Below are 23,098 nucleotides of genomic sequence, written 5' to 3'. Positions count from 1 at the left end.
AAAAAGAAGATAGCATACCACGGAATTCAGGCAACTTACATCAACAAATAGGCCGTGTGATTTTAGCATGAAGAAAAAAATTACAAACAGAGCTGTGTAAGCGGGTTCTCCCGGAAAAAATAAGAAAAAACAACTTTTCCGTACAACGTTTCCTGTCTATCTGTTTGGTATCTCCCTCCCTCGCTCTTCTCTCCCTGAACAACTTGCTTCCTCCAGAGTACTCTCCTCCCTCACTTGTGCCCTCTCCCCCTCATTAAACACAAAACTGAAATGTGCACAGTGAAGGCTGGCATTGAGGAATGTTACCGTCTCTGTATCGGCGGCGTAGGGGGGGAGGGAGGGAGCAGAGGGAAGGGGGCTTGGGAGGAGGTACATGACAGGCAGCAGTGTAGGAATTGCCTCAGAGGTTAGAGGACTTGGGAGGGGATGGTCGTGGGAAGGGGCTTTGAGGGCTAATTGCAAGTTGGCCATGGGGAGAGGAGAAATTGAACGTGGGAAGGGATGAGGAGTGGCAGGGAGTCACAGACACACTGGAGGAGGTCCTATCCACAGGACTTTGGGAGTGGTAGTGAGAAGCCATGTGGAGTTAGGGAAGTGAGGAGAGACGGGAGTGAGTGAAGGAACTGGGCAGGAACACATGATTCTCGAGCTAACCTAAATCCCCAACTTTCTCTTTCTTCACCCTCCACCTCTGACCCCCACTGACTTCCCCCCTCCCCCTCCCCAGAACCCCCATGGGCCGCCAGGACCTGGCCAGGGCTTGACTGCCTCTGGCCTTCTTATTATTGTTAAAACAATAATAAAACAACGGAAAGAAGAAGAAAGCAAAAAAAGAAAAGAAAATACATACACAGCCATCTGGGAAGGAGGTACTTGCTAATATAGGGCCCAGGAGAACTACGGGGGAGGGCCTCGGGGTTGGGAGCCTAGGTCTGATAGCTGGGGTCCCCTGGGTAGAAACTGCAATTCCCATCAGCCCCAAAGAGTGAAAACTACAAATCTCATTAGCCCTTACAGGGGTGTGGACCACAATTCCCATCAGCCCCTGGGTCAATAACTACAACACCCATCAGCCCCCTGGACAACCCCTCTCAAACCAAACACTGCAACCCACTGGTCTGGGGCCCAAGGGAGCTGAGCCCTGTCTAGGGGGCTGGTGGAAGCACTCCCTCCTCTTGGAGAGGCAACTCTGGGTCTGGTGGTGGTGGTAGGTTTCTCTTCTAGTACTCCTTCCAGCTCAGCTCAAGCCATGCCCCCTATCTGAGTGCTTATCTCTGATCTCTCTGCAGCATTTGATCTATACAGATCACACCACAAGCCTCCCACCCCGACTAAGGGAAGCTTCTCAGGACTCCATTGGCAGATCCCTCTGTCCCATGCAGCCAGGCCAGCCATGTGCCACCACCACGTCTTGGCACCTCTTCTCCTCCTCCCCCTACCCAAAGTGCTCTGGTCTCTACCCTGCTGTTCAAACACCTCTGTTGATCCTCTGGATCACAAGCTCCAGCAATCTGGCAGAGCCATCCTTGGTCAAAGTAGCCAGCTCAGCCAAGATCTTGCTATTGAACTCACAGCCTCGCCAAGCTCCTCAGGCTGCTCTCCCCACCAGGATCTAACCTCCCCCTGGGCAGGAGCTCACCTGCACCCCAGATTGTAAAGCCTCTGAGCACCTGGCCTTCCACAGGCTCAGCCACCCTGGAAAACTGAGCCAAGAACAGAGAAGCATGTTCTGTGGTCCTGGGACTGTCCAATACCAGCTTGTCATGGAAGAGAATGCTGAGGCCTGGAGTGGGCAGGACTTCCAGGCGTCAGTGTCAGGCTACTTGAATGGTCTATCCCATCTCTTCTGTGGCTCTTGGAGGCCAGGGAAGGGTCATGTCTCACAAGGAGCCCCAGAAGGCCTGACTCGTCCTCCCCATGCCTGCAGGAATCTGCTAGGCTGCTTACCTCTTAGCTTCGATTTTAACCTGGGAGGCCAAGACCTGTTCTATCATGAATTCCTATGTGACTGTGGGTTTCTTTCATTTTCTGGGCTTTATAACATTAGGGTACTGGGCTCCAGGCCCAGAGTCAGGCCAAGGCCTGGCTCCCAGCCTAGGGATGAACATAGTTGGTCCCCCATCCCTACCTGAACCCTACACCCACCAAGGATAGCCCAGCAACCTGGTCCCTGGGTCAGGGGCAAACTCAGCTGTTAGGTCTGAGGAGGAGGCTGGTAGCCCATCAAATGGTGACATCTGGGCCCAATTATGACAAGGCTCCCTTCCCTGCATGAACCCTGAACACATCTGGGGTACTCACTGAGGGCCCACACCACTTGCCCTCATCCTGACCTTTTGCCTTCTGTTCAGAGCACCTTCCCTGATATCTCACTCATACTTGAATCCAACCAAGCACCTCCTCTTCCAGGCAGACCTCCAGATGCTCCTTTCTGCCCTGGATGCCTCTGACACCATGTCCCTATTCTGTCCTGGAGGCACAGGTTTGGACTCCCTGCCAGGAAGGCCCAAGGCCCATCTGTCTCTCCCGAGTATCCAGCACTGGACCTGGCAGAGAGCAGGGGCTCACTGTGTTTCGACCAGGGAAGGGAGGAAATTTCATCAGACGTTTCCTCTGAGCCAGGCCAAGCTAGGTATCTGAGCCAAAGGGCTGGGAGCCCCTCTCATGGGCCCGAGCAGCTGGCTTCTGAATATCTTTCCTCCCCAGCGCCCCCAGGCAGCAGGCACTTCTGAGAGTTCAGCCTGGCAGGAGCTGCTCCATGGGCCCAGCTCTCACCCACAGTCTCCTCTACCTTCTCTCTGAGACTGGGCCACCAGTTGTTCCTGAAGACTTTAAGATCAAGGCTCGTCCTAGACAGGCTTCTCCTTGACAAGCTACCTATAGCTGGGGCTCCAGCAGAATGCCAGGCCCATGACATGGGATCAGGAGACCCATGCTGGGGACACATCACAGCCCAGAGGGGGCTGATCAGGCCAATCAGGGCACAGATCTAGCTGTCTACCCTCTTGCTCACCCCCACCCCACTAGATGAGGGTATTCAGGGGCCTCAGGCCTTGGATCACAGACAAGTCCTGCCCATCCTGAGTCCCCCACCCCACAACCATTTGCTGTAATTCACTGGTTCTTTAAGTCCTCGGGGCACACAGGCTCCCAGGATCCTCCTGTGAAGCACCCCACTTCCCTGATCCCTGCCTCCAACCCCTCCCAGGCCTGGTCACATTGACCTCTTGCCCCTGCCCTTCAACCCCAGCCACTTCTTGCCTCCATCTCCGGGGTGTGGTCCTGCATCCTCAGCTCCTCTGGGGCTTTCCCCTGGGTCCAAGGCCTTGAGAGCATCTCCTGAGGGTGCCCTGCCCTCACCCACAGCCCCCGCACTGCCACACCTGCCCCTTGATGCCCCCTTCTCATGGCCCTCAACACAAGCCTCCATCCCCCACACCATGTCCCCCCTGGGTCCCACAACCCTTACCCTCTCCATAAGACAACACAATATTGCAACCCCACACTGCCTTCCTTCTCCAGCACCCACTTAAGCCAGCCTGGGTTCTGTGGTGGTCAAGTCACAGTCAAAATATGGTACCGCATTTTTCTGAGGTCATTCATCAGTCCAGAAAGGGTCAGGCAAGCTTGCCCCAGTGAGGAGTTAGTGGGACCTGGAGGAGGGGAGAAACCTTCAGAGACTCCTCACTGCAGAAGTCCAGCTGGGGGCTCCCCAGGTCACCCTTCCCACTGGGCATCTGGGGTGCAGACTCAGGAAGACTCATGGTGCCTGGAGTCCTGGGTCCAGTTCTACTCCAAGGGTGCACACTGGGATGGGGTGCCCCTGGGGGTCTGATAAGGGCCCTAGACAGCCTTTCTCCCCTCCTCCATTTCAGGCAAATGCAGCATTGGGGGAATATTCACAGGAGCATTTATCATAGATACCACTCACCCTCTGCTCCTCAACTGAATTTCAGTGCATGGCAGTTCCCTTACTAAAAGGAATTCCATTCTGGCCAAGGAGATCACAAGCCACTCCCAAGCACCCTCCCCACCCAGCAAACCCTGGCTCTGGGGGCTGCTGGCCTGGCAAGCCGGACCCTTTCTGCTTTTAGGGCACAGAAGGCCCTTGACTGGAAATCTAGCCAGGAACTCCATTCCCACCCAAGCAAGATCTGCCCACCCCCAAAGAAGCATCTAGAACTGAGGCTGAGAGAGACGAAACAATCGGTTGCCTGAGGCTTCATCCGCCAATCCTGGGTGCCCTGTCTAGGCTGTGATTTTAAGAAGGCCACTAGTCCAGCATTTAATGGGGATTAGAAAAACAGCAGCCCTTCAGTGTGGCCACAGCCCTGCAGGCGCATGGTTTGGCAGATTGTATCTTAGTGCAAAATTGGAAAAAGGCATCCTGTCTTGCTGGTGGACACAGCCCCGCTCCAGGGTTCAGGACACACAGCTTGGCAAGCAGAGCACTGGCAAGATTTCAGCCCTTACTCACCTGTTCCAGCAGAGAACGATCTGTGCAACTGTGTGCAGTGGCCTGAAGGGTGCCACCCCTCCCCATCTGAAATCCCCACACAGCAAGGGCAAACAAGGGCCAAGGTGGAGTTAAGGTCTGAGACGGCGAGGTGCATTCTGTGTGCACACACGTGCTCCCACCCCTCTGAGGGGTCTGTTTCTGTGCACCTGGGCACGTGTCTCTAAGCATGTGTGTGCATGTGTGTGCAGACATGAACCTTGATGGGTCTGGGCACATGAGCCCACATGGCAGCGAGTCTTAGCGGACGTTCGAGCATGTGAGTGAGTCTGTGCCCTGTACGTGGTTTGTACGCGGTTTGTACGTGGTGGTCTGAGCTCATGTGTGCCCGTGTGAATGCATGAATCTGTTCCTGAGGAGATGCGAGCCTACCACCAAGGGTCTGAGCACATGCGGTGTGCCTCTGTGACCACCTCCTTTCCTCAGGCACTGAGACTAATTGCCCAGCAGCCCTTGCAAGTAGGTGTGGCCATAGGAGGAAACAGGGGGCACTGCTAGTGCTGGCCCATAAACACTCCAGGATGCTAGTCTCTGCACTCTTTCTCCTTCCAGTGACCTTGCCAACCTCGTGTTGAAATGGAGGAGCCACAGGTTGGAGGACCCTGGGTTCCCTGAGCACTCCTGCTAGTCACCCAGGTAGGGCTTCCCCTGAGTGAGAAACTTCCCTTGAAGGACCCACTCAGATTCAGGGGTTATATGTTACAGAAACACACATTACCTTCACTAGTACAGACACAGCCCCAAGTGGGTGTCACATTAACAAAAACCTGTGGCCCTCAGGTAACAATCCAAGGAGATGGATTTAGAGGCTGGAAAGATGCAGGACCACATAACGCAGCCGCAGGACAGCTGGCATCTTGGATTAGGACACGCCTGTGCCTGCTGAGCCTGAGGCACTAAGGGAAAGTGCTCAGAAAGTCAGGATGGCAGGGCCGGCTTTCACCTCCTGCATTCAGTAACGTGTTACAAAAAAGAGACATCGTTAGACAAGAACTGGTGGGTTCGCAACAGAGATGAAGGGACCAGAGAAAGCCCAGAATATGAGGCCTGCAAATGTCAGAAGAGCCGCTGCCCCACAACCCCAAATCTTAAGAGAGAAGACTGGAGACGGCTTTCAGGGACAGTGGCCCAGTGACACTTCCGCCTGAATAACAGGGTTCAGCCTGGCTTCTAGGATCAGACTAAGGATGCGGTTCCCCACCAATTGTTCCCAACACCCTCAAGATAGTCACCGCTAAATTAAGAGAGAAGACAGAGAAACAAGGAAATAAACAGGCTTGAGAATGATGCCTAGGAGAGAAGTCTGAGTGTGGGTCTGTTGACTGTTTGAGCCTCAAAACCACCTTTGGGCCCCCAAATATACACAGGAAGTGGACTGTCAAGGCTGTGGGGCCTCCAAGGAGGATGCTTTCGCAACACCCACCCAGAGATGGCCATGAAAGATAAAGGACTGGGAGGGACCTGCCAGAGGGCAGCACCAGGGCTCCAGACAAAGGAGAGGAAAGTTTCTCCAGACAGCAGAGCATGGTATCAGGGGGAAACATCCCCACCCCTGAGGGCACAGCCTTGAGCTGCCTGCTGGCTGGATCTCCCAATACTAGGAACTACAAGCTGCTGTGTGCCCTCCATCCTTCCCTTTGGATGCAGGGTTTTATGGTGGTGGTTGTCTCTGGTGTTATGGGTGTGTGGGCAATGAGATCAATTATCCTTTTAGTTAATGGGTATCCAGACCACATATGGGTACCCAGGAGCTAAGTCTGAACCCTACAGAGAGGGTCCATCTTGCAGACATACTCCCCTCTGAGAAGACTGTTCTAATCAAGTTGCGGGGAGGGGGGCTTTGGGTGTCCTCCTTGGGGGTGAGTGAGTGTGTTCAGTGGGCGGGAGAGAGTGGAATGCATCATTTGTGACCCAAAGCCCAGACTGTGGCAGATAAATGGCTAGCTGGTCACCAAATCTGTTTTTGCTTCCTCCTGTGAGCACAGCAGGGCCATGCCTCCCAGCCTTCCTGGAAGCTAGGCTGTGCCACGGGGACGGTGCTCTGGAGGGCAGCATCAGCAGGACCCACGTGCCCCTCTCCCTCCCAGGCCTGGCCCATAAACCCTCCCCTTGTGCCCCTCCCCATTCATCCCCTTCCACCACAACTAGGGAAGTCACGGTGCAACTTCAAGGTGGACCGAGACTGACTCTGAATCAGCGCTTGGAAAAGAGCTGCTCACCCATCAGGAACAGTGTTTACGTGAAGGAGAAGTCAATTTCTGTGTGTTAAACCATGGTGTTGAGAGCTTGTTTGTTGTAACAACTAGTGTTAAGACAGGCTAGAATCTGAACACATCTGTGCCTCTGATTCTGAGCTAGATGTGTGGGTCTGAGCAAATGGGTCAATGCCTGTGGAAGTGAGCATGTGTACGCCTCTGAGGCCCCATGTGCGTGTGCACGGGAACAGAGCCTTGGAAGGGATGCACATATGTGGGCTACGTGCATGAGGCGGCTTCTCTGGGTCTGAACATGGGGGTTTATGTGAAGCCGAGTACACATGTATGTGCGGGTCCCTGTGGTCTGTGTGCTCACATGGTGAGCAGGAAGCCAGGCATTGTACTGCGTCTGAAGATGTGTGACTGGCCAGAGGGTCCACGGATATGTAGGTGTCCTTCTGTGTATAGCTGCGTGTGTATCTCTGAGTGTATGAGTAAGTGTATGAGCAGCTATGAGCGCCCACGTGGGTCAGTGTTGACCTGACTCTGTGTGTGCACGTGTGTGTACACCACTGTGGGATTGAGTACGCGTACGCATGCCTTGAGGGCTCTGAGCATATGTGTGTGTCCGAGCTCAAGGGCCCGCAGGTGAGAATGAGCTGAGATGGGCCTTGAGGAGCTCCTCTCCCGCGTGGTGGGGGAGGGGTGCAGGTCTGTGGGGCTGAAGAAACGTGTGTCTGTGCGTGGACCCCTGGGTCTGTGCACACACAGCCCGCCTGAGGATGTGCACACACACACGTTCAGGGGTCTCAAATGAGCACACACACGGTACACAAGGACATGCCTTTGAGGATGTGTGCATCTTAGTGATCGTGAACAGATGTGCAAGTGACAGGCCTGAGCCTGAGTGTTTGCATGTGTGGAGCTGTGACACTCGTGCACCTCTGTGAGCCTGGGGCACACGGACATCCCTGAATTCACACGCCTGTGTGTACACACGTGCACCTGCACCTCAGAAGGTTTGCTTACGTGGTGTGTGTGCCTACTCAGAACACGCACACACACATCTGTGAACATCTGCAAGTCAGAGCTCACACAGAGGATTCTGTGACCTGAGCACATGAGTGAACATGTCTGTGACACAGGTGGATTTGTATACGTGTGTGTGCCTCTAAGAGCTGAGTGTGGATGTGGAATTCTGAGAGTCTCAGATTTGTATATGCATGGGCCTTAAGGGTCTGAGCACATGGGCATATGTTTCATGAATATCTAAAATATGCAAGCTTCTGAGCACGTGCATGTGATTCTGAACATCTGGTCTACCCCTCAATAGATATGCACATGCACGCCTCAGTGGGGCTGTGAGCACATGGATGTGCAGCTCTGAGCACCCACGGCTGCCTTTGTGGGTTAAAGACATGCTGCATGGCACCCTCGTGCAGTTGGGCTCATGTGTGAGTGTGAAAGCTGTGGGTCTGAGCAGGCAGACACCTGTGAACCCGCATCTAGGTGTGGAGCCCTAAGCACACACATGCAGGACTGGGGCTCTGAACACATGTGTGTGCTTCTGTGAAACTGTGTACATCTGTGGGGGGTTGTCTGTGTGTGCCAGACTTCTGGGGCTCTGAATACAAGCATGTCTCTTTAGATCTAAGCACATGCACGCCTCTTTTAGCCTGGGCACAAATGGCATGTGCCCTTTAGGCTTGAACATATGTGGACCTGTGGAAGTGGACATGAATGAGCTTGCCAGTAGGTCTATAAATGTGTGTGCCAGGATGTGGGCGTGCCTCTGGTCAGACACGTGTGTGCATGTAGCTGGGTCCCTCTGTGGGTCTGAGCCTGTGCATGCACTTCTGTGTGTCTCAGGGGCGAGATCCCTACAGGCCAGGCCCATAACACAGGGTGTGGGTCAGGCCGGCTAAGACAGCGGGGCGTGTTGGGTCACAGTGCCTGCTATGCAGGACATGATTTCCTAAAGGCACTCCCCCTAGAAAGAATCTGAACACTGCATCCATCAACACAACGCCCTTCTTTGGCTGGGCGGCACCCTCACTAAAGCGACTGTCAGATGATGGGTTCTCCAAGCTGGGATGCCTGGGGAGGGAAAATGGGGTCTGGGCTCTGTGGAGGGGCCCAAGTCAATAGAAGGTGAGGAACATATCAGAGATGACCTGAGGCTTCACACCTGGAGCCCAGGGAGGAGGATCCGGCAGGTGAGAGAGGTGCAAAGAGCCTGGGGCCAGCCCCTGAGTAGCTGCTGTCTCTAGCCAGGCTGCTTCCATCTCTGACACTGACCTTGGAGACCAAGGAGGCCTGGTGTCTGCTGAAGAAAAAGCCTCCGCACTGGGGGCACAAGAGGGGTTCTGGCCTGAGCCCCTCCCCCTTCCAGGTGGGAGGTGTCATGGTATAGGGACCCTAGAGTCATCTTGGCCCTTGTCTGGCCTCCCATCGAGATAAAAATCCAATTTAAACATTTCAGAGCAGCGTGAATGTGGAGGTGCAAACACATGCGATGCACATCTCAAGATGGGTTCCGTGGGTTTTCTCTGGATGCTCAGCATGCCCTCTGCCCACCGCCCTCTTATTTTTAAAGGCTGGCCCACCAGCCTCTCCCCATCCCCCAGCCTCCATTCCTCCTCCGCCCTCCATAGTCCCCTCACAGACTTGACCCTTTGATGGAGGGAAGGCAACTGACCTGCCCACTCAGCTCTGCCTCAATCCCTGGTCCCAACACAGCCTAAAAGTGCCCGGCCACCTGCACACACACTCAGTGTCACAGCCAGGCCCCTGACGAGATCCTGGGTGGGGTTGGGAGGCCCGAGCCTCAGTGGACAGTGCATGGCCCCGGGATGGCCTGGTCTGTTGCTGCAGGATGGCCATCTGCAGGGCCCAGGGAAAGCAGAGACTTCTCCACTCACCCCGGCAGTTCACATCCCCAAGTGTGCAAACATGTGCGGTGGGGCCAAGCAGTGCCTTTTTCTCGTGACCACACAGCCTTTTCCCCAGAGTCCCATCCCGGGGCTCCCATGGGACCCTGTAGCACAGCCCCTCCTGCAGGCCTGAGCAGGAAGTTCTGTGTCCACCTACTGGAAACCCCTTCAGTGACTAGTCTGGGGAAAAGCGGGGTGCAAGGAGGGTGCTATGTCAAAGGTGCCAGAGTCCCACAGCTTCCCAAAGCAACAGTGGGTGTGAGGGTGCATCCTTGAGCCAAGATCACCAGGGAGACGGGGGAGCCCCTCAAAGCAGAGCTTCCCATAGTGGAGGGCATCTGTCCAGAAAGCACTGTTCTGACTATGGGTGTGAAGGCCTTTCCAGCCCAGTAACCAGAGGCTTCCCAAAGTCCCTCAGGGCCCAAGATACCAGAACAACCCCCTCACTCTAGCCTACTGAGGGATACAGGGCGGTCAGGCATCAGCCTCTGGGCCTGGTGGGCTGCGCCCCAGAAATCCCTCACGCTTGGTCTCTGCCCCAAGGCTCCAGGGTCTTCTGGCTCTGCCCCCACTCTTTCCACTGAATGGCCACATTCAGTCTTCTTCCATGCCTGCTAAAGCCCACCCTCAGCTTGAGTGGCTCTCCTGTGGCTGGCAGACCCCCCAGGCTCTCCCCCAGGCCAGATTCACAGGCTCTGCCCAGGTCACACTGCCCACCTCAGCTGATCCCTTCACCCCCTCCCCCGACCCCAACCCTGCAGGCACCTGCCCCAACCTCCAGCTTCCAGTACCAACAGCCCAGCCATCAAGCATTGCAAAGTAATGGGGAGAAGTCTCTGCAAAACCCAAGCAAGAGATGAAGCCCCCGGGGGCTCATCCAGGCCACCACCAAGGCCCATGTGCTCCCAGGGGAAACGTGGCCACATTCAGTCTCCTTCCAATCCCGCTGCCGGCCTCAGCTCCTCCCAGCTGCCACCCACCTGCACACGTGCACCCACTGTGCTGCTCCACACCCCACACTTCTCAGCTGGCACCCAAGCCCACCCCTGCTTTGCCAATCTGGTCTCTCTCTGTGGGGCTGCACCCTTCTCTCCAGCTAGAAGCATAAAGCAGAGGCCTGGAATGCCTCCTCCAGGAGGCCTTCCCTCCCAGCTCTGCTCTCCTCCCAGAGCAGCTCCCCAGGCCCAATCTCCCTGGGGACCTAACGCCTGGCTAGGGCACCTCCCACCTAACTGCCCCAGCTTGGCCAGGGAGCCCCGGGATTGTCTGGCCACCTCCCTGAGACTGGGAGTGAGGAGGGTGCAGGAGCCAGCAGAGACCTCCTCTTTTAGTGACCAAGAGAGCCCTAGACCTCAAGGACTGATGGGAATTGCAGTTCTGAACTCAAGAGCTGATGGGAATTGTAGTTCCTAGGCCTGCATTCCCCATCCCCATACTCCATCCCCCAACACACCACAAGGACTCATGGGACCTGAAGTTACTCTTCTTTCTAGGGCAAATTCTCCCTCTTTCCCTCCTGGCATCCCTTGGCCTTCAATCTTAGGACCCCAAGCTAAGGACCTCACTACACTACCTCTGAGGGCTGGGGCACCAAAAGGCCAAAAACTGCCTCACCAGGGAGTACCCATGGGGCCTGGTGGCAATGGCAGGGAGAGGAAGCTATCAGGAAAAGTTAAGGCCTGGCAGACGCCTCTGGGGGGCTTGGGCTAGGGGCAGGACAGTCGCCCCCCTCCCCTCAGCGTTGCAGTGGGCCCGGGGCAGGGGAGGGGGGAAAGGCACTCACCAGTACTGGGTTCACACTCCTCCAGGTCCTCGTCATCACTCGGGCACTCGGCTGAGGCCACCAGGAGGTCATCTGTGTTCTGGGGGGCGAGAGGAGGGTGGGGGGAAAGAGGAGGATTCCAGGGAGGGTCAGCAGGCCCCACGGCCACCTCCTGAGTTGTGGGACAGGATGGGGGGTGGGCCCTGGGCAGAGACACCTGGTCCACACCCTAGCTCTCTCATAGTTTGCTGGGTGACCCAGGGGCCTCCACCTCCCCATGCAAAGCGAGACTGAACAGCCCTGTCCTGCAGCAGCTCCCGCGCTCCTGGGGATCAATGAAACAGCACATATTGTGCCTTTTATTTCTGGGAAGCTGGGGGACTCAAGCCGGACCTGTGACTGCCAGACCAGAGCAAGGGGGTCCAGGGGCAGCAGGGAGGTGAGGCACGGGGGCCTCTGGAGGCTGGCATGGGCAGAGCAGGACCTGGGGGGTTTCTCAGTTCCAGCCTCACCACCCCACCATTCTCATCTCTCTTTCAACCCTCTTCCTGGAGCCCGGGAACCAGGCTGCACACAATAATTAGGGCTGTGGTTGCCATGACAACAGGAGTCGACTTTGTCAGCATTTTCTCTCCTGATTGCAAAGAAAGAGAATCCCCAAGATGAGTGAGTGTAAGGGGAGGGGGGATACACAGGGGGTGACAGGGAAGAAACCCAAGGAGGGAAACCCAGACTCCAAGCAGGAAGGAAATTAAAGACTTCGGGTGGAGGGAGAAGGCCAGGCCGAAGGCCAAGGATGGGAGGAGTCCGGGCTGGGTAACAGGTGAACTGGTCACATCCTGCTTCTTCCCCACCCCCTGATCTCAGGACTCTGCAGCCCTCACCAAAGGGCAAGGTGGGGACTGGAAGACTACTTCTGCTTCTCCGCCGGCCTGCAGGCTCCACCACACAGCTGTGACCCCTAGAGCCCCACCCCTCTCTCCTGCCTAGAGGGTCTGCCCATCACCTCACACTGAGACTGGATGCCCTTCTTGCCATCAGGCACTGAGCATGGCCAGTGCCCAAACTTGGCTAGAGCCACGCCTTTTTCCCAGGGCTCCCAGCTCCCTGGGGTAAGGCCCGGCATTCAGGTCCCCTCAATTTTCTTGGCTCTAAAGGCAGAAGGGAAAGGGGTTCAGGCTTGACTCTCTTCCCTGGACAAGGCTGTCAGCCAGATCCAGGCCCCTCCCACACAGACTGACAGGGATGAGGGTATGGGAGCTCAGAGAGCCCAGCCCTCATTTACAGAAACGGAAGGCAGGCTGGTGGTGGAGGTAGGATCTGTCCCCGTGACTGACCCAGCCCCTCCCTCACCCAGGACGACAGAGGTCCCGCCAGGCCCAGAGGCCCGCAGCCATGGGCGATGGGGAACAGGAGTGGCTTGGGCAGGGAACAAGGTCCCTAAGCAAGATCCAGTGTGCCAGGTGCAAGCCCCCACCCTCAGGCCACAGCAGCAGCTAGAAAACTCAGCTGCACCTGGGCTGCCTTGGTGAGTCACATATGCTCAATCAGCTTTGGCCACCAGGAAAGTCAGGCCTCTCCTGTCCCAGCAGAGCCTCATTCTCAGATACAGCTCCCTCGGGTGCTCCCCTGGGTGCAAGAGGAGATAAACTCAAACCTGACCTGGGGAGAGTATAGCAGGTGGGGCAGGCCGGGGGCAGGGAGGTAAAGCACCAGGGGACTGTCTGCACCTGCCTGGCTCTGACCCACAGGCACGGAGGACACTGAGGCCTGCCTCACAGTGGCGTCTACTCAAGGTCACACAGAGAGGGCTTGTGACAGGAGCGGGCCGGCAGTCCCACCACAAGGACGCTGGCTATCAGGAGAGGCTGCCCCGGCCTCCACCAGCTTCTGGAGAAGAGCTGCCGCCGCCAGGTGAGCCGCTGACACCTCCGGCGCTGTCGCCCCTGTGCCCTGCCCAGAGCGGTGCCATCCTGGCTCCCTCTGTCTTCCCCTCGATGCCCACACAACACCGAGTATGGCCTTCAGTACTAGGCAGGTAGCAGGGGTCATTCCATCCCGCAGGCCAATGTGGTCTCTCTGGGGCTTCACCCATCTCTCCAAGTAGAAGCATCAAGCAGAGGCCTGGAATGCCTCCTCCAGGAAGCCTTCCTTCCCAGCTCTGCTCTCCCCCTATAGCAGCGCCACTCTCATAGGTTGGGGGTGGTCTTCCCTGGTCTAGCTAGGGTACCCAACTTCCCCTCAACTCTGGGAATGGTCCCCCTAGAAAGAGTGGTCACCTCTACATCTACGACATCCCTGGTTCCCAGGGTGACAAGCACTTCAAGAAAGGAGACCTTGCCGGGTCCATCTAAACCACCGTCCCCTCAGAGCTTCCTGGGCGCTGGGGTTGCTAGGCAGACATCAGCCATACCCCCACCTGAACCCCCATCCCTCATCCACCCACTGAAGGGGCCCTCACCTGGGTGGTGCTGTCCCTCAGCGTGGGGGAGCGGCCCCGGCGTGTGGTGGTGGTGGCCATGGTGGTGGTGGTCTCCATGATGGTGGTGGCCATGTCGGCCAGCAGGGTGGTAGCCGTGGTCTCCGCGCTGAGCAGCACGGACGGCCCCTCCCCCACCAGGCGCAGGTGGCCCTCGGTCCGCACGTTGGGGTCGCTCTCGGCGGCCAGCGCCAGCACCTTGAGCCCATTGTAGTAGAGGCCGGACACCTGGCCCTGGAAGGGGCGGCCCTGATCCCGGCCCCCGATCTTGATGGCAGCCTGGCTGTTGAAGATGGTCAGCTGGCGGCCTGGGGGGTGGGGAGGGGCAGGGGTGACAGACAGAGAGGGGACAGGCAGTAGGGGGAGACCAGAAAGGGAGGAGGGGTGTCCAAGGTGGGGAAAGGGGTGGAGGTGGAAACCAGCAAGTAGGGTTGGGTGGGGACGGAGAAATGAGGAAGGGGCAGACACCAAAGGGAAAGTCCTTGTCAGCCACTAGCCCAGTCCAGGCAGCAGGGACCCTGGAGGGGAAGGAGCCCCAGGGCACACACGGGCCAGGAAAGGGGGCCCAGCTCCCCACTCTCCCCGCCATGCTCATGCCTCTGGCCTTCCCATCCCCCTCCTCTCTTGCTCTGGGGGCATCGCCCCCTTCTTCCCCTTCAGTTGGATCCCCATCTTCCCTCTCTGCCCCCCCCCCAACTTCCCACACCCCATGTCCAGCCCCAAGCCACGGAGCCCTCGGAAGCAGCAGACAGAGGAGACAAAAAGGCAGAAACAAAGGAGGCAACTGCCAGGCCACGTGGTCAGTGCGTGTCACGGCAGGGATGGAGGTGAGGCCTGGGTGGACAGTGCGTGGGAGGAGGGCCAGCATGCGTGAGCCTAGGAGCAGCCACGTGGACCACACTCCGTCCTCCCAGCCACCACCAGGCCCTCGGACCTCTGGCCAGGCCCCCCTCTCCCCTCCTCCCCTGAGGCTCAGCCACAGCCTGGGGGTCGCGCCCTGGAGAGCGGAGTCCTTCCTCCCCACCAGGGTGTGCAAGCACAGAGATGGAAAATGTTAAAGGGACCTTGCTTCGCTCACTGACAGCCAAAAAACCACTCCAGCTCCAACCTCGCTCCTCACTCAGCAGTACACCTCAGAATTCCCACCTGGGTGGGCTTTGGTTGTTCTGTTTGGTTTTAGTGGATCTGGGGGTCAGTTTAACCCTCTGAGTTTGTTGCTTTGGTTTGGTTTTTAGAAAAGATATTTATTATGTTTAAGTTTAGATTTAACTTTGGTTTTGATGTTGCTTATTTTGTGGGGGGAGGCGGGCAGAGGCAGTACTAGGTTGCCCCCTGCTCCCCTGGACCTTCAGCTGCTGGCGCTGGGGGTTTAAGGCCTGGCTTAGCCCTCTTTAGCCTCTGGTTAGTGCCTCGTTAAAGATCTGGTTTATAGTTAGGTGCCTATAAGCCCTGCCCTGAAACCTGGGCTGAGGATAGTCCAACTTGTGAAACCCACACTCTTGGAAACACGGGTTCCCCGGAACACCCAGACCTCTGGGGCCCCCAGCCATCTGTCTGGCCTCTGGCCAATGATCGGCCACGGGTGTGTCTGCTCAGGCCCTCTGCTCAGCCTCTCCTCCTCCTCCAGCACTCCCTCTGCCCTGCACCTCCCTCAGCCCTGGAGCAGGGCCATCATCTTCCAGAGGGGGCAGCCGGAGCCCACAGAAGCTGAGAACTAGTGAGTGGCAGCTAGACATGGGCCCTGGAGAGGCCTTGAGGATCAGTGTCCAGTTTACACCTGCACGTGAGAATTAGGAGAAAAACAAAGGGGAGAAGGTTCACAGTGGTCAAATGAGTTTGGAAAACAAACATTTCATAATTAAACAAGAGGTTTCTCTCTCGCAGGACTTCTCAGAGCCTTTATTAAAATGCATGTTCATACGCCTCTCCAAGAGGAAGAAACGGGATTCCGATTTCTCAAGCTCATCTTACCACATCTCTCTTTCTCTCTTTCTTCTTCTTTTTTTTTTTAACCACAAATCTCTTTATCGTGAAGCATCTCATGGGACTTATGCTTCACAGGATACGTTTTGGAACTGGAAAAATGGATTCACTCAATAAATATTTATTGAGAACCTACCACATGCTAGGTGCTGACGGGTTCCCCGGTAAAGGAATCTCTCCAAGAATGCCCAGCTTTAGTTCTCCAATACTTTCCTGTTCCTCATTTCATCTCATCCTCACAGCGCCCCGTGTGAGGCAGGCTGAGCAGGGATCACTGTCCCTCCTCCCCGAGGAGGGAGCTGATGCCTTGACCAAGGCCATGCCATGCTCTGGGAAATACTAGAGAATGTGGCCCAACCCTGCACTTTCTGGAAGAGGAACCAGAGGCCTAAAGAGAAGGTGCAACCCTGCTGGAGCAAAGCAGGACTGGGATTCCAAACCACCGGCAGGAGTTCTTCCTTCAGCTGGACCGCAAGTCGCGCCCCCAGGCCCTCTCCCTGGCCTGTCCAGCTCTCCCTACCCTTGGGGTCACAAGTTGTCCCAGCCTCAGCCCAAGCTGCTCCCTTGGCCTCTCTGATTCTGGGAGAGGGAGGTGGGTAATAGGGAGGAAGCTACATAGGTGAGCCAACTAGGCCCCTGGGGCCCCACCCACCATGAACTCCTCAAAGGGTTAAAGTTCACCCCGCTGGAGAGAGCAGCCCAGTGTGGCTGGGGGCTGTAGGTTTTAGCGATGTCTGTTACAGTCCCTTTAACTTTTTGTCCTGCTACGGATTTATCACATCTGGTTATCAGCATGTTTAGTCCCCGCTGGCCGTGTGGGGGCTGGAAGTGACATTGGGGGTTTTAGTTGGGGCAGGCCCCAGTGGACATTTAAAAGCACAGTTATCAGCTGGTTAGGTGGAGGTTTAACAGTGCTACTTCCCCCCTAGAGTTTAGCCTTAGAGGTACAGAGCTCGCCCCCTCTCCAAAGGGAATGGGATGGCTTTGCCCTTGGCCCCAACTTCCCTTGGTAACAAGTGGCCTTCTCCCTCCTCCCTCACACCCAGCAGCACCTCTTAGCCAGCTGTTCTGTCTTCCTCATCAGCTCAGCGGGCACAGAAATCCTCCTGGGATGCCACCTCTCCCCCACCTCCTAGTCTCCCCCCAACCTCCACTGCATCTGAGACCTTCTAGACCCAGGTGGGCCCCTTCCAGAGACAGTGGCCTCACAGATGCTCTTCATCTTTCCAGTAGGATCTGAAGCCCCCCCACTCCTCCCTTTTCTCCTCAGATGAGCCCCGTGAGGTCTTCCTATCCCTCCTTGGGATCCTAGGACCACTGCCCTCTGCTTCCCAAAGCCATCTGCTGCCCAGCATGCTGTGGTCCTCAGCTGGCCCTCGACTAAACCTCTGAGCCAACAGCGCAGCCCCCTCCCCACCTACACTTCACCCTGCTTTCCTGGAGGGGTTCAGCATCTCCTCGATGACCCTAGTCCCATCACAGGTTTAGGAAGAGACCGAGCTCTCCCACTTCTAGGATAAGCCCCACCCCTGCCCCAACCACCCCTCTAGAAGTCACGGACCCTTGACCCCAGAGAGGAAGGGAGCACCCTGGCCGGACAATCGTCCTCTCACTAGAGGGTGGGTGATGGGGAAGGCTCGGATGGGGAAAGAGAGAGCTCTGCACCTTTAAGATATTGTTTTTAAAGTTAATTAATTAATTAATTAATTCTGGTTAATTACCTTTGTCGAGCAGCCACTCATCAACTACTCGACCAAGCCGGTAGGGGATTCTCTGTCTAGCAATCGCCAGGCGCTCGTTATCAAAGTTTCCTTGGAAAAGTTTAGAAAGACAGTAGGTTTCTCAGGCGGTGAAGTCCAAAGGAGTTAGAAAAGTAATTATGCATTTCTCAGGAGACTCAGAGTAAGCGGCCACATCCCACGGAGAGAGGGCAGGTCCACCCAAGGCGGGAGAAGAAACGTCGGTCCCTCGTCCGCCCTCCGGTCCCCCTCCCTAGGCTCCCAGGCAGAGCCAGCCCCATCCTGGGGGCAGGAGCCACCCGAAGAAAAGAGGGGACAAGGAAGAAAAGGAAAGGGGAATGGAAGAAGAGGCAGCTGGAAGGTCAAAGGTCAGAGGTTAAACAGGTTTATCTGTCTGCCCGCTTCCTTCCCCATCCCAGAGTGGGGTAGAGGGGCGGGGAGGGGCATTTAGCAGGTTTAAGTTAGGGGTGGAAGGCCTTAGTGACCCAGCTGGTTACTGCGTTTAGAGGGCGGTTTAGAAGTGGGAGGGACGGGTTAAGCGGGGGTTTATGCGGCATTTAGGGGGTGGTCCGGCACACGCATTTAACAGTGAGATTTAAAAGTCTTCTCGAAGTCCCTTCGGTTCCCTTTACCTTCTGTGATCAACTCCCAGCTTCCCCTCACCTCCCGTCCCACACCACACCCCACCCCACCACTGGTTTCCACCTGCACTTCCCCCGCCAAGCCCCCACAGCGCTCACTGAAGACACTTCCAGGCTTCTCACCCTGGTCACAGTGCCGAGTGCGCCCGCTGGATATCCCCCAGCTGCCCCACCCAACCCTTGCATCTCACCTCCTCTGTCACCCCGGCCCACCCCTGGGCTCCCTGAAGGTGCCCACAGCCCTCCTCCGCCTGGCGGCACCTGGCTCTCACCCCCCTCTCTCTCATTTTCACTCCAAGACCCTCAGAGTCCTCTCTGCTCAGGTCTCCGCTCCGTTCCAGCCCTGGGGACCCATCCCAGCCCCAATCTAGCCTTCCTCCTCTCAATCCTGGCTGCCCATCCATATACAGCTGTTCTCTCTGCTCACGGGGAGGAAGGAGGATGTGTGTGTCTGTCTGTCTGTGTCTGTGTGTCTGTGTGTCCTGTGAGCTCTCCCCCAAGGCTGTAGGTGACCCCAAACTGCAGCTGTGGAAATGGAAGTTATTTCCTTTGGGCATCTGGCCACGCTACCCATTGAAACCCCTGATGCCATCTTCAGTAGCATGCACTCTGGGGGTGTTTTCCTCCTCATGGCTCACTGCACAACCATGCTATCTGCCCAGCGAGACCTGGGCCTGGGCCTGCCTGTGTTCACCTCCCATGAACCTCCCATGGTGTGTTCACTCCAGCAGGGATGAGGCCTCCCTGGATGCTTACGAGGCAGTGAGACCTCACCCTCCCGAAGATTCCACAGACTCTGAATCCACAGAGTCGGGTCACTTGTATTTTAGACAAAAATGGATCACCCACTCGTTGAGTCACTCAACAAACATCTCCTGAGTGTCTTCTCTATTCTTGGTGCTGGGTATGGAGATGCAAAGACAAAGGTCCAGTCCTTGCCAGGGGGAGCCCCCACCGAGCTGCAGCTGGCAAGTGACCAGCAGTGTCCTGTGTTCTGTCAGAGGCAGCACAGTGCTGGGGCTGGGGCTGGGAGGGGCCCAGAAGAGTCTGGAGGAGGGGAGTAGCAGCCAGATGGGAGACAAGCGGGGGAAGGGAGGGAGAGGGAGCGCTGGAGCAGAGGCAGGAGGGCAGGAGGCATCCAGGCACCTACTCCTACTGGAGAGTTGCGTATGTGTGTGTCTGAGTCTGTGTGGTCATGTGTTTGTCCGTATGCATGTCCTGAGAGGGAGGGAAGAACGTACATCTGCTCACTGGCGCACACAACAATTCTAACAAGAGTTCAACAGCGCCTCTGCTATGCCATGCCATGCTAGCACTTAGGCCATCTCACAGAACTCTCACAGTATGGCTATGATGCAGCTATTATCCCCAACTTTCAGAGGTCAAAACTGAGATGCAGAGGCGCTCGATGACTTGTCCAAGGTCACCCAGCTTGTCAGTAGCAGATGCAGGATGGAAAGCCAGGTCCTGCTGACTCAGGGTCCCTGGGCTGCGTGTCTGTTTCCTGAGAGCCTGGGCCATGCACACTCTACTCTGGCCTGCTGGTGTTGCTCAGGGTGACACTCGCTTTCGTAGGTGATCTGCCCTCATAGGGCACCAGGCCCTCAGGTTACTCTGCTTGGCAGTCAAGGAGGCACCCCACAGTCTCTCCAACCCCAGCCAGGGATCCCAAGCAGAAGAGGGCGGGTGTGACTCTTCTAATCCTGCATCTGTCCTGCTGGGATCCAACGGGAGGCGCTCTGGCTTGACATAAAGCTCCACGCTCCCTGAGTCCAGCCCCGTCCAGGGCAGGCTGGTGTCTTCACTGCTTCAAAGGTCACCCTGGTGTGTGTGTCTAAGAAAGAGCGAAGTCTGAGGCCCACAGCCGGGCCTGTGGGTGTTGGCGTGTCTGTGGCACTTGGAATGGGAACGTTTATGTGCCTGAGTTGCCCCACACATGCCCAGGCCTTGGTGTAAGCTGGCATCCCTCTGTAGGGCTTTTCCCCCTGTGTCTGTCTGACCACGTGAATATTTGCCAGTGTCTGTGTGCCTGGGGCTGGCCTGTGTGTGTGTCAGTCTCTGTGTTTATTAGGGGGCTTTGGGATTTTGTCTTCAGGGGCTGCCTGAGAGTGTATGGGTACAAGCCCACGTGTTGGTGAGCCATAAGCCCACACGAGCCTTTACATCCCAGAATAAGTGGGCCTGTGAGAGTTTGCACACTTGAACCTCTCGTGTCCTTCCGCCCCCTCGGCCAGCACAGGCAGCTTCTCTGGGCATCACTTTGGCCGAGGAGCGGGGCTGAGACTGCAGGTGCTCTCTCTGCTCCTCAGTCGCCCCCTGCACTCGACTCTGCAGTGTCAGTCAGCCTGTGTCTCCGCATCTGCATCTTGCATCTCGGTGTGTCTGCGGTTCTCCTGCAGGACCTCCACTTCCCTCCCTGTCGTCTCCCTCCCCAGGCTCTGGCCACCTCTTCTCTTGCTGGCTGCATCTGCGAGACAGCGGCTCCATAGATCTCCCTGCATCACTCCGGGTGCTGCCTCCGTTTCTGCTTCTGTCTCGGTGACTATTTGCATACCTCCCCACCACTCCTCCCTTGTTTCCTCTCACTCTGAGGCTCTTTCTCTGCCTCCCTCAGATTCTCGCAGTCTGTGCTCCTCGCGTCTTTCAGGCCCTCATTCCTGCCCTTGCCCTGTGCTCCTCAGATCTTGGTGGGTCCTCGGCCACCGCAGCTGTCACACTGTTGAATCGGGTCTGTTTGCACCCCTGCGCTTCCCCGCCCCATGACTGTGAGCTCCCTGCAAGCGGGAGCTGTGCCCTGCGTCCTCGGGGCTTAGCACAGGACCTAAGACCAGTAGTTGATGAAGCCTTGTTGAAGGCACTTGACCTATTTTTCGCTCTTGTTGTCACTTGTCGCTGTCTCCCTTTCACGATGTCCCTTACTCTTTGAGACTCTGGGGTTCCTTTTCTCCAGGTCTCCATGGTTACTTCTCTTTATCTAGTTCACCTAATATGAACCTTCGACTTGCTCTTTGTAAAGACCTTGGTTCTTGCCTTGGTTCTATCCTTGGGAACAGCCCTGCTTCCTTGCCAAGATCCGTTTTGGGTTACTTCTGAATCTTCTCTCTTTGGTTTCTGCATCTGCCGCCCCATTTCCACCTGTCCCTCTTTTCTCAGCTCATCTTTCCCTCAGTCACGTCAGACTCTCCTTACCTCTACGTTCCTTCGCTTCTCTCCTCCCCCACCCCCAAACGGGATCCTGTTCTTGCATCCTTCCTTGCTCAGCTGTTCCACCCCACTGCGAGCTGACCTCCCACAGACCTCCCACAGTCCCGCCCCTACCCTTCAAATCCCAGTTTTTCCTTTTAGCCCCGCCCCTACAAGCCACACCTTTCCCGCAGCAGGAAGCCTCGCCACTTAGCCCCGCCCCTGGTACAGGCAGCGCTCCTATTGGAGGCAGCCCTGTCCGCCCTGCCCCACCCCTCCCGCCACACCTCTGCGCCCCGCCACCTACCTGCCGGGTATCGCTCGTTGACCGGCCAGCTGTCCACCTGCAAGGTGGCGTTGCCGCCACTTCGAGTGAAGCGCACCACGTGGTATTTGCCGTCGCTGACGATGGCGTTGGGCTCGTCGATGGTAATGTCGTCCGTGCCCACGTTAAAGATCACCCCGACGGTGCCCTGGTCCTGGGCACAGGGAGGCAGAGATCAGGGGTTGGGAGGGAACGACCATTCATTCCCGCTAGAACTCCTCCTGTGACCACCACTGGTCCAGCTCTGCTGCATTTAACAGCTTTACAACACACCTCTCCCAGCCATGTACTGGACCCTTTCACCTGCCCAAGGAGGTCGGTTTGCCCCCTCCCCATATGCGAGTGAGGGAGCAACTGAGGTTCAGAGAGGTTGGAGAAGCTGTGGGGTGCAGAGCATGGACCTGGAGCACTTCAACTGACCACACTCGCTTCTTGCTTTTAGCTTCAGTCAAAATGTTCACAAATGTTTACGGGGCACCTACTCCATGCAAGGGCCACTGCGCCTGCAGGCCCCAGACAGGGATGATCAAGAGCAAGCCAGGACCAGTGGGAACACAGAGGGTAGAGGCTTCCCTAAGGCACGACCAACAGGGGGGGTCCACAGAAGCCAGCCTGGTGCCTCAGGAGGGTCTGGCCTCCCCTCACACACACACCGCCAAGCTCCAGCCTCCCCTCCCCTGAATGCTCAGCACTGGGCAAGTCCCTGGGGGCTTTGTCTCCAGGGCATCAGCAGGCATCAGCCCATGTAGGTCAGGCCTGAGTGTGGGGGCAGCCCCTCTACAGTCAAGGGGGTAGAGGTAGGGAGTCTGGACTGCGTGTTTTGGAGGGTGTCGGGTATAGAAAGAGATCCAGGAGAAAAACCATGTTGGGGTTATTAAGGAAAGGTGAGATGGGGGTGTAAGGGTAGAGGATGCTGCAGGCAGGTGGAAATGGACAGGAAGAGGAAAGACAGGCACTGAGCCTGGAGAAGGGGAGCAGAGAGTCGGTCTGAGCAACCCGCCCAGCCCCAGGCCTCAGAGAGGGCCTCGTGGGAAACCCGCACAGGCTGCCCAGGAGCCAGTCCAGGAAGAGTTCTGTCCATGGTGCCAGAGCCTCACTGAAGCCCTCAATGGTGCCAGGCCCTCTGTGGGTACAGTACACACGTGCTCTCTTCACCCCCACGGCAACCCTCAGGAATGTACAGCATCCATGTTCCACTGAGGAGGAAACTGAGACCCCAGGAGGGTAAACAATATCCCCCAATTCCATGGCTCATAAGAAAGGAACCCTAGGTTTGAACTCCAGTTGGCCCGACTCCAAAGCCAGTGCCCTCTCCTGCTTTGCCCCCGCAGTCTGGGGAGAC

The 23,098-nt window shown here is 56.7% G+C and overlaps 1 protein-coding gene across 14 annotated transcripts in view; it reads right to left on the bottom strand.

Annotated features, from left to right (window-relative positions):
* NRXN2 (neurexin 2) overlaps positions 1–23,098 on the bottom strand; it is a 99,511-nt gene that overhangs the window by 1,501 nt on the left and 74,912 nt on the right. For 7 of the 14 annotated variants that reach the window (XM_055580911.1, XM_055580913.1, XM_055580914.1 and 4 more), the window contains 4 exons: positions 21,739–21,910; positions 17,590–17,679; positions 13,868–14,193; positions 11,428–11,506 (listed from right to left, as the gene is read on the bottom strand). In XM_055580911.1, the coding sequence (XP_055436886.1) occupies positions 11,428–11,506; positions 13,868–14,193; positions 17,590–17,679; positions 21,739–21,910 (667 nt within the window). Of the gene's footprint in view, positions 1–3,504; positions 3,514–7,478; positions 7,488–10,828; positions 10,838–11,427; positions 11,507–13,867; positions 14,194–17,589; positions 17,680–21,738; positions 21,911–23,098 lie in introns of all 14 variants that reach the window. The other 7 variants (XM_055580918.1, XM_055580912.1, XM_055580923.1 and 4 more) reach the window with 5 other exon arrangements.

The sequence above is a fragment of the Bubalus kerabau genome, chromosome 5 (assembly GCF_029407905.1).
Source record: "Bubalus kerabau isolate K-KA32 ecotype Philippines breed swamp buffalo chromosome 5, PCC_UOA_SB_1v2, whole genome shotgun sequence".
In the NCBI taxonomy this organism is placed as follows: Eukaryota; Metazoa; Chordata; class Mammalia; order Artiodactyla; family Bovidae; genus Bubalus; species Bubalus kerabau.
Note: the sequence above shows the minus strand (reverse complement) of the source record. Positions and strands in the feature narration are given on the sequence as shown.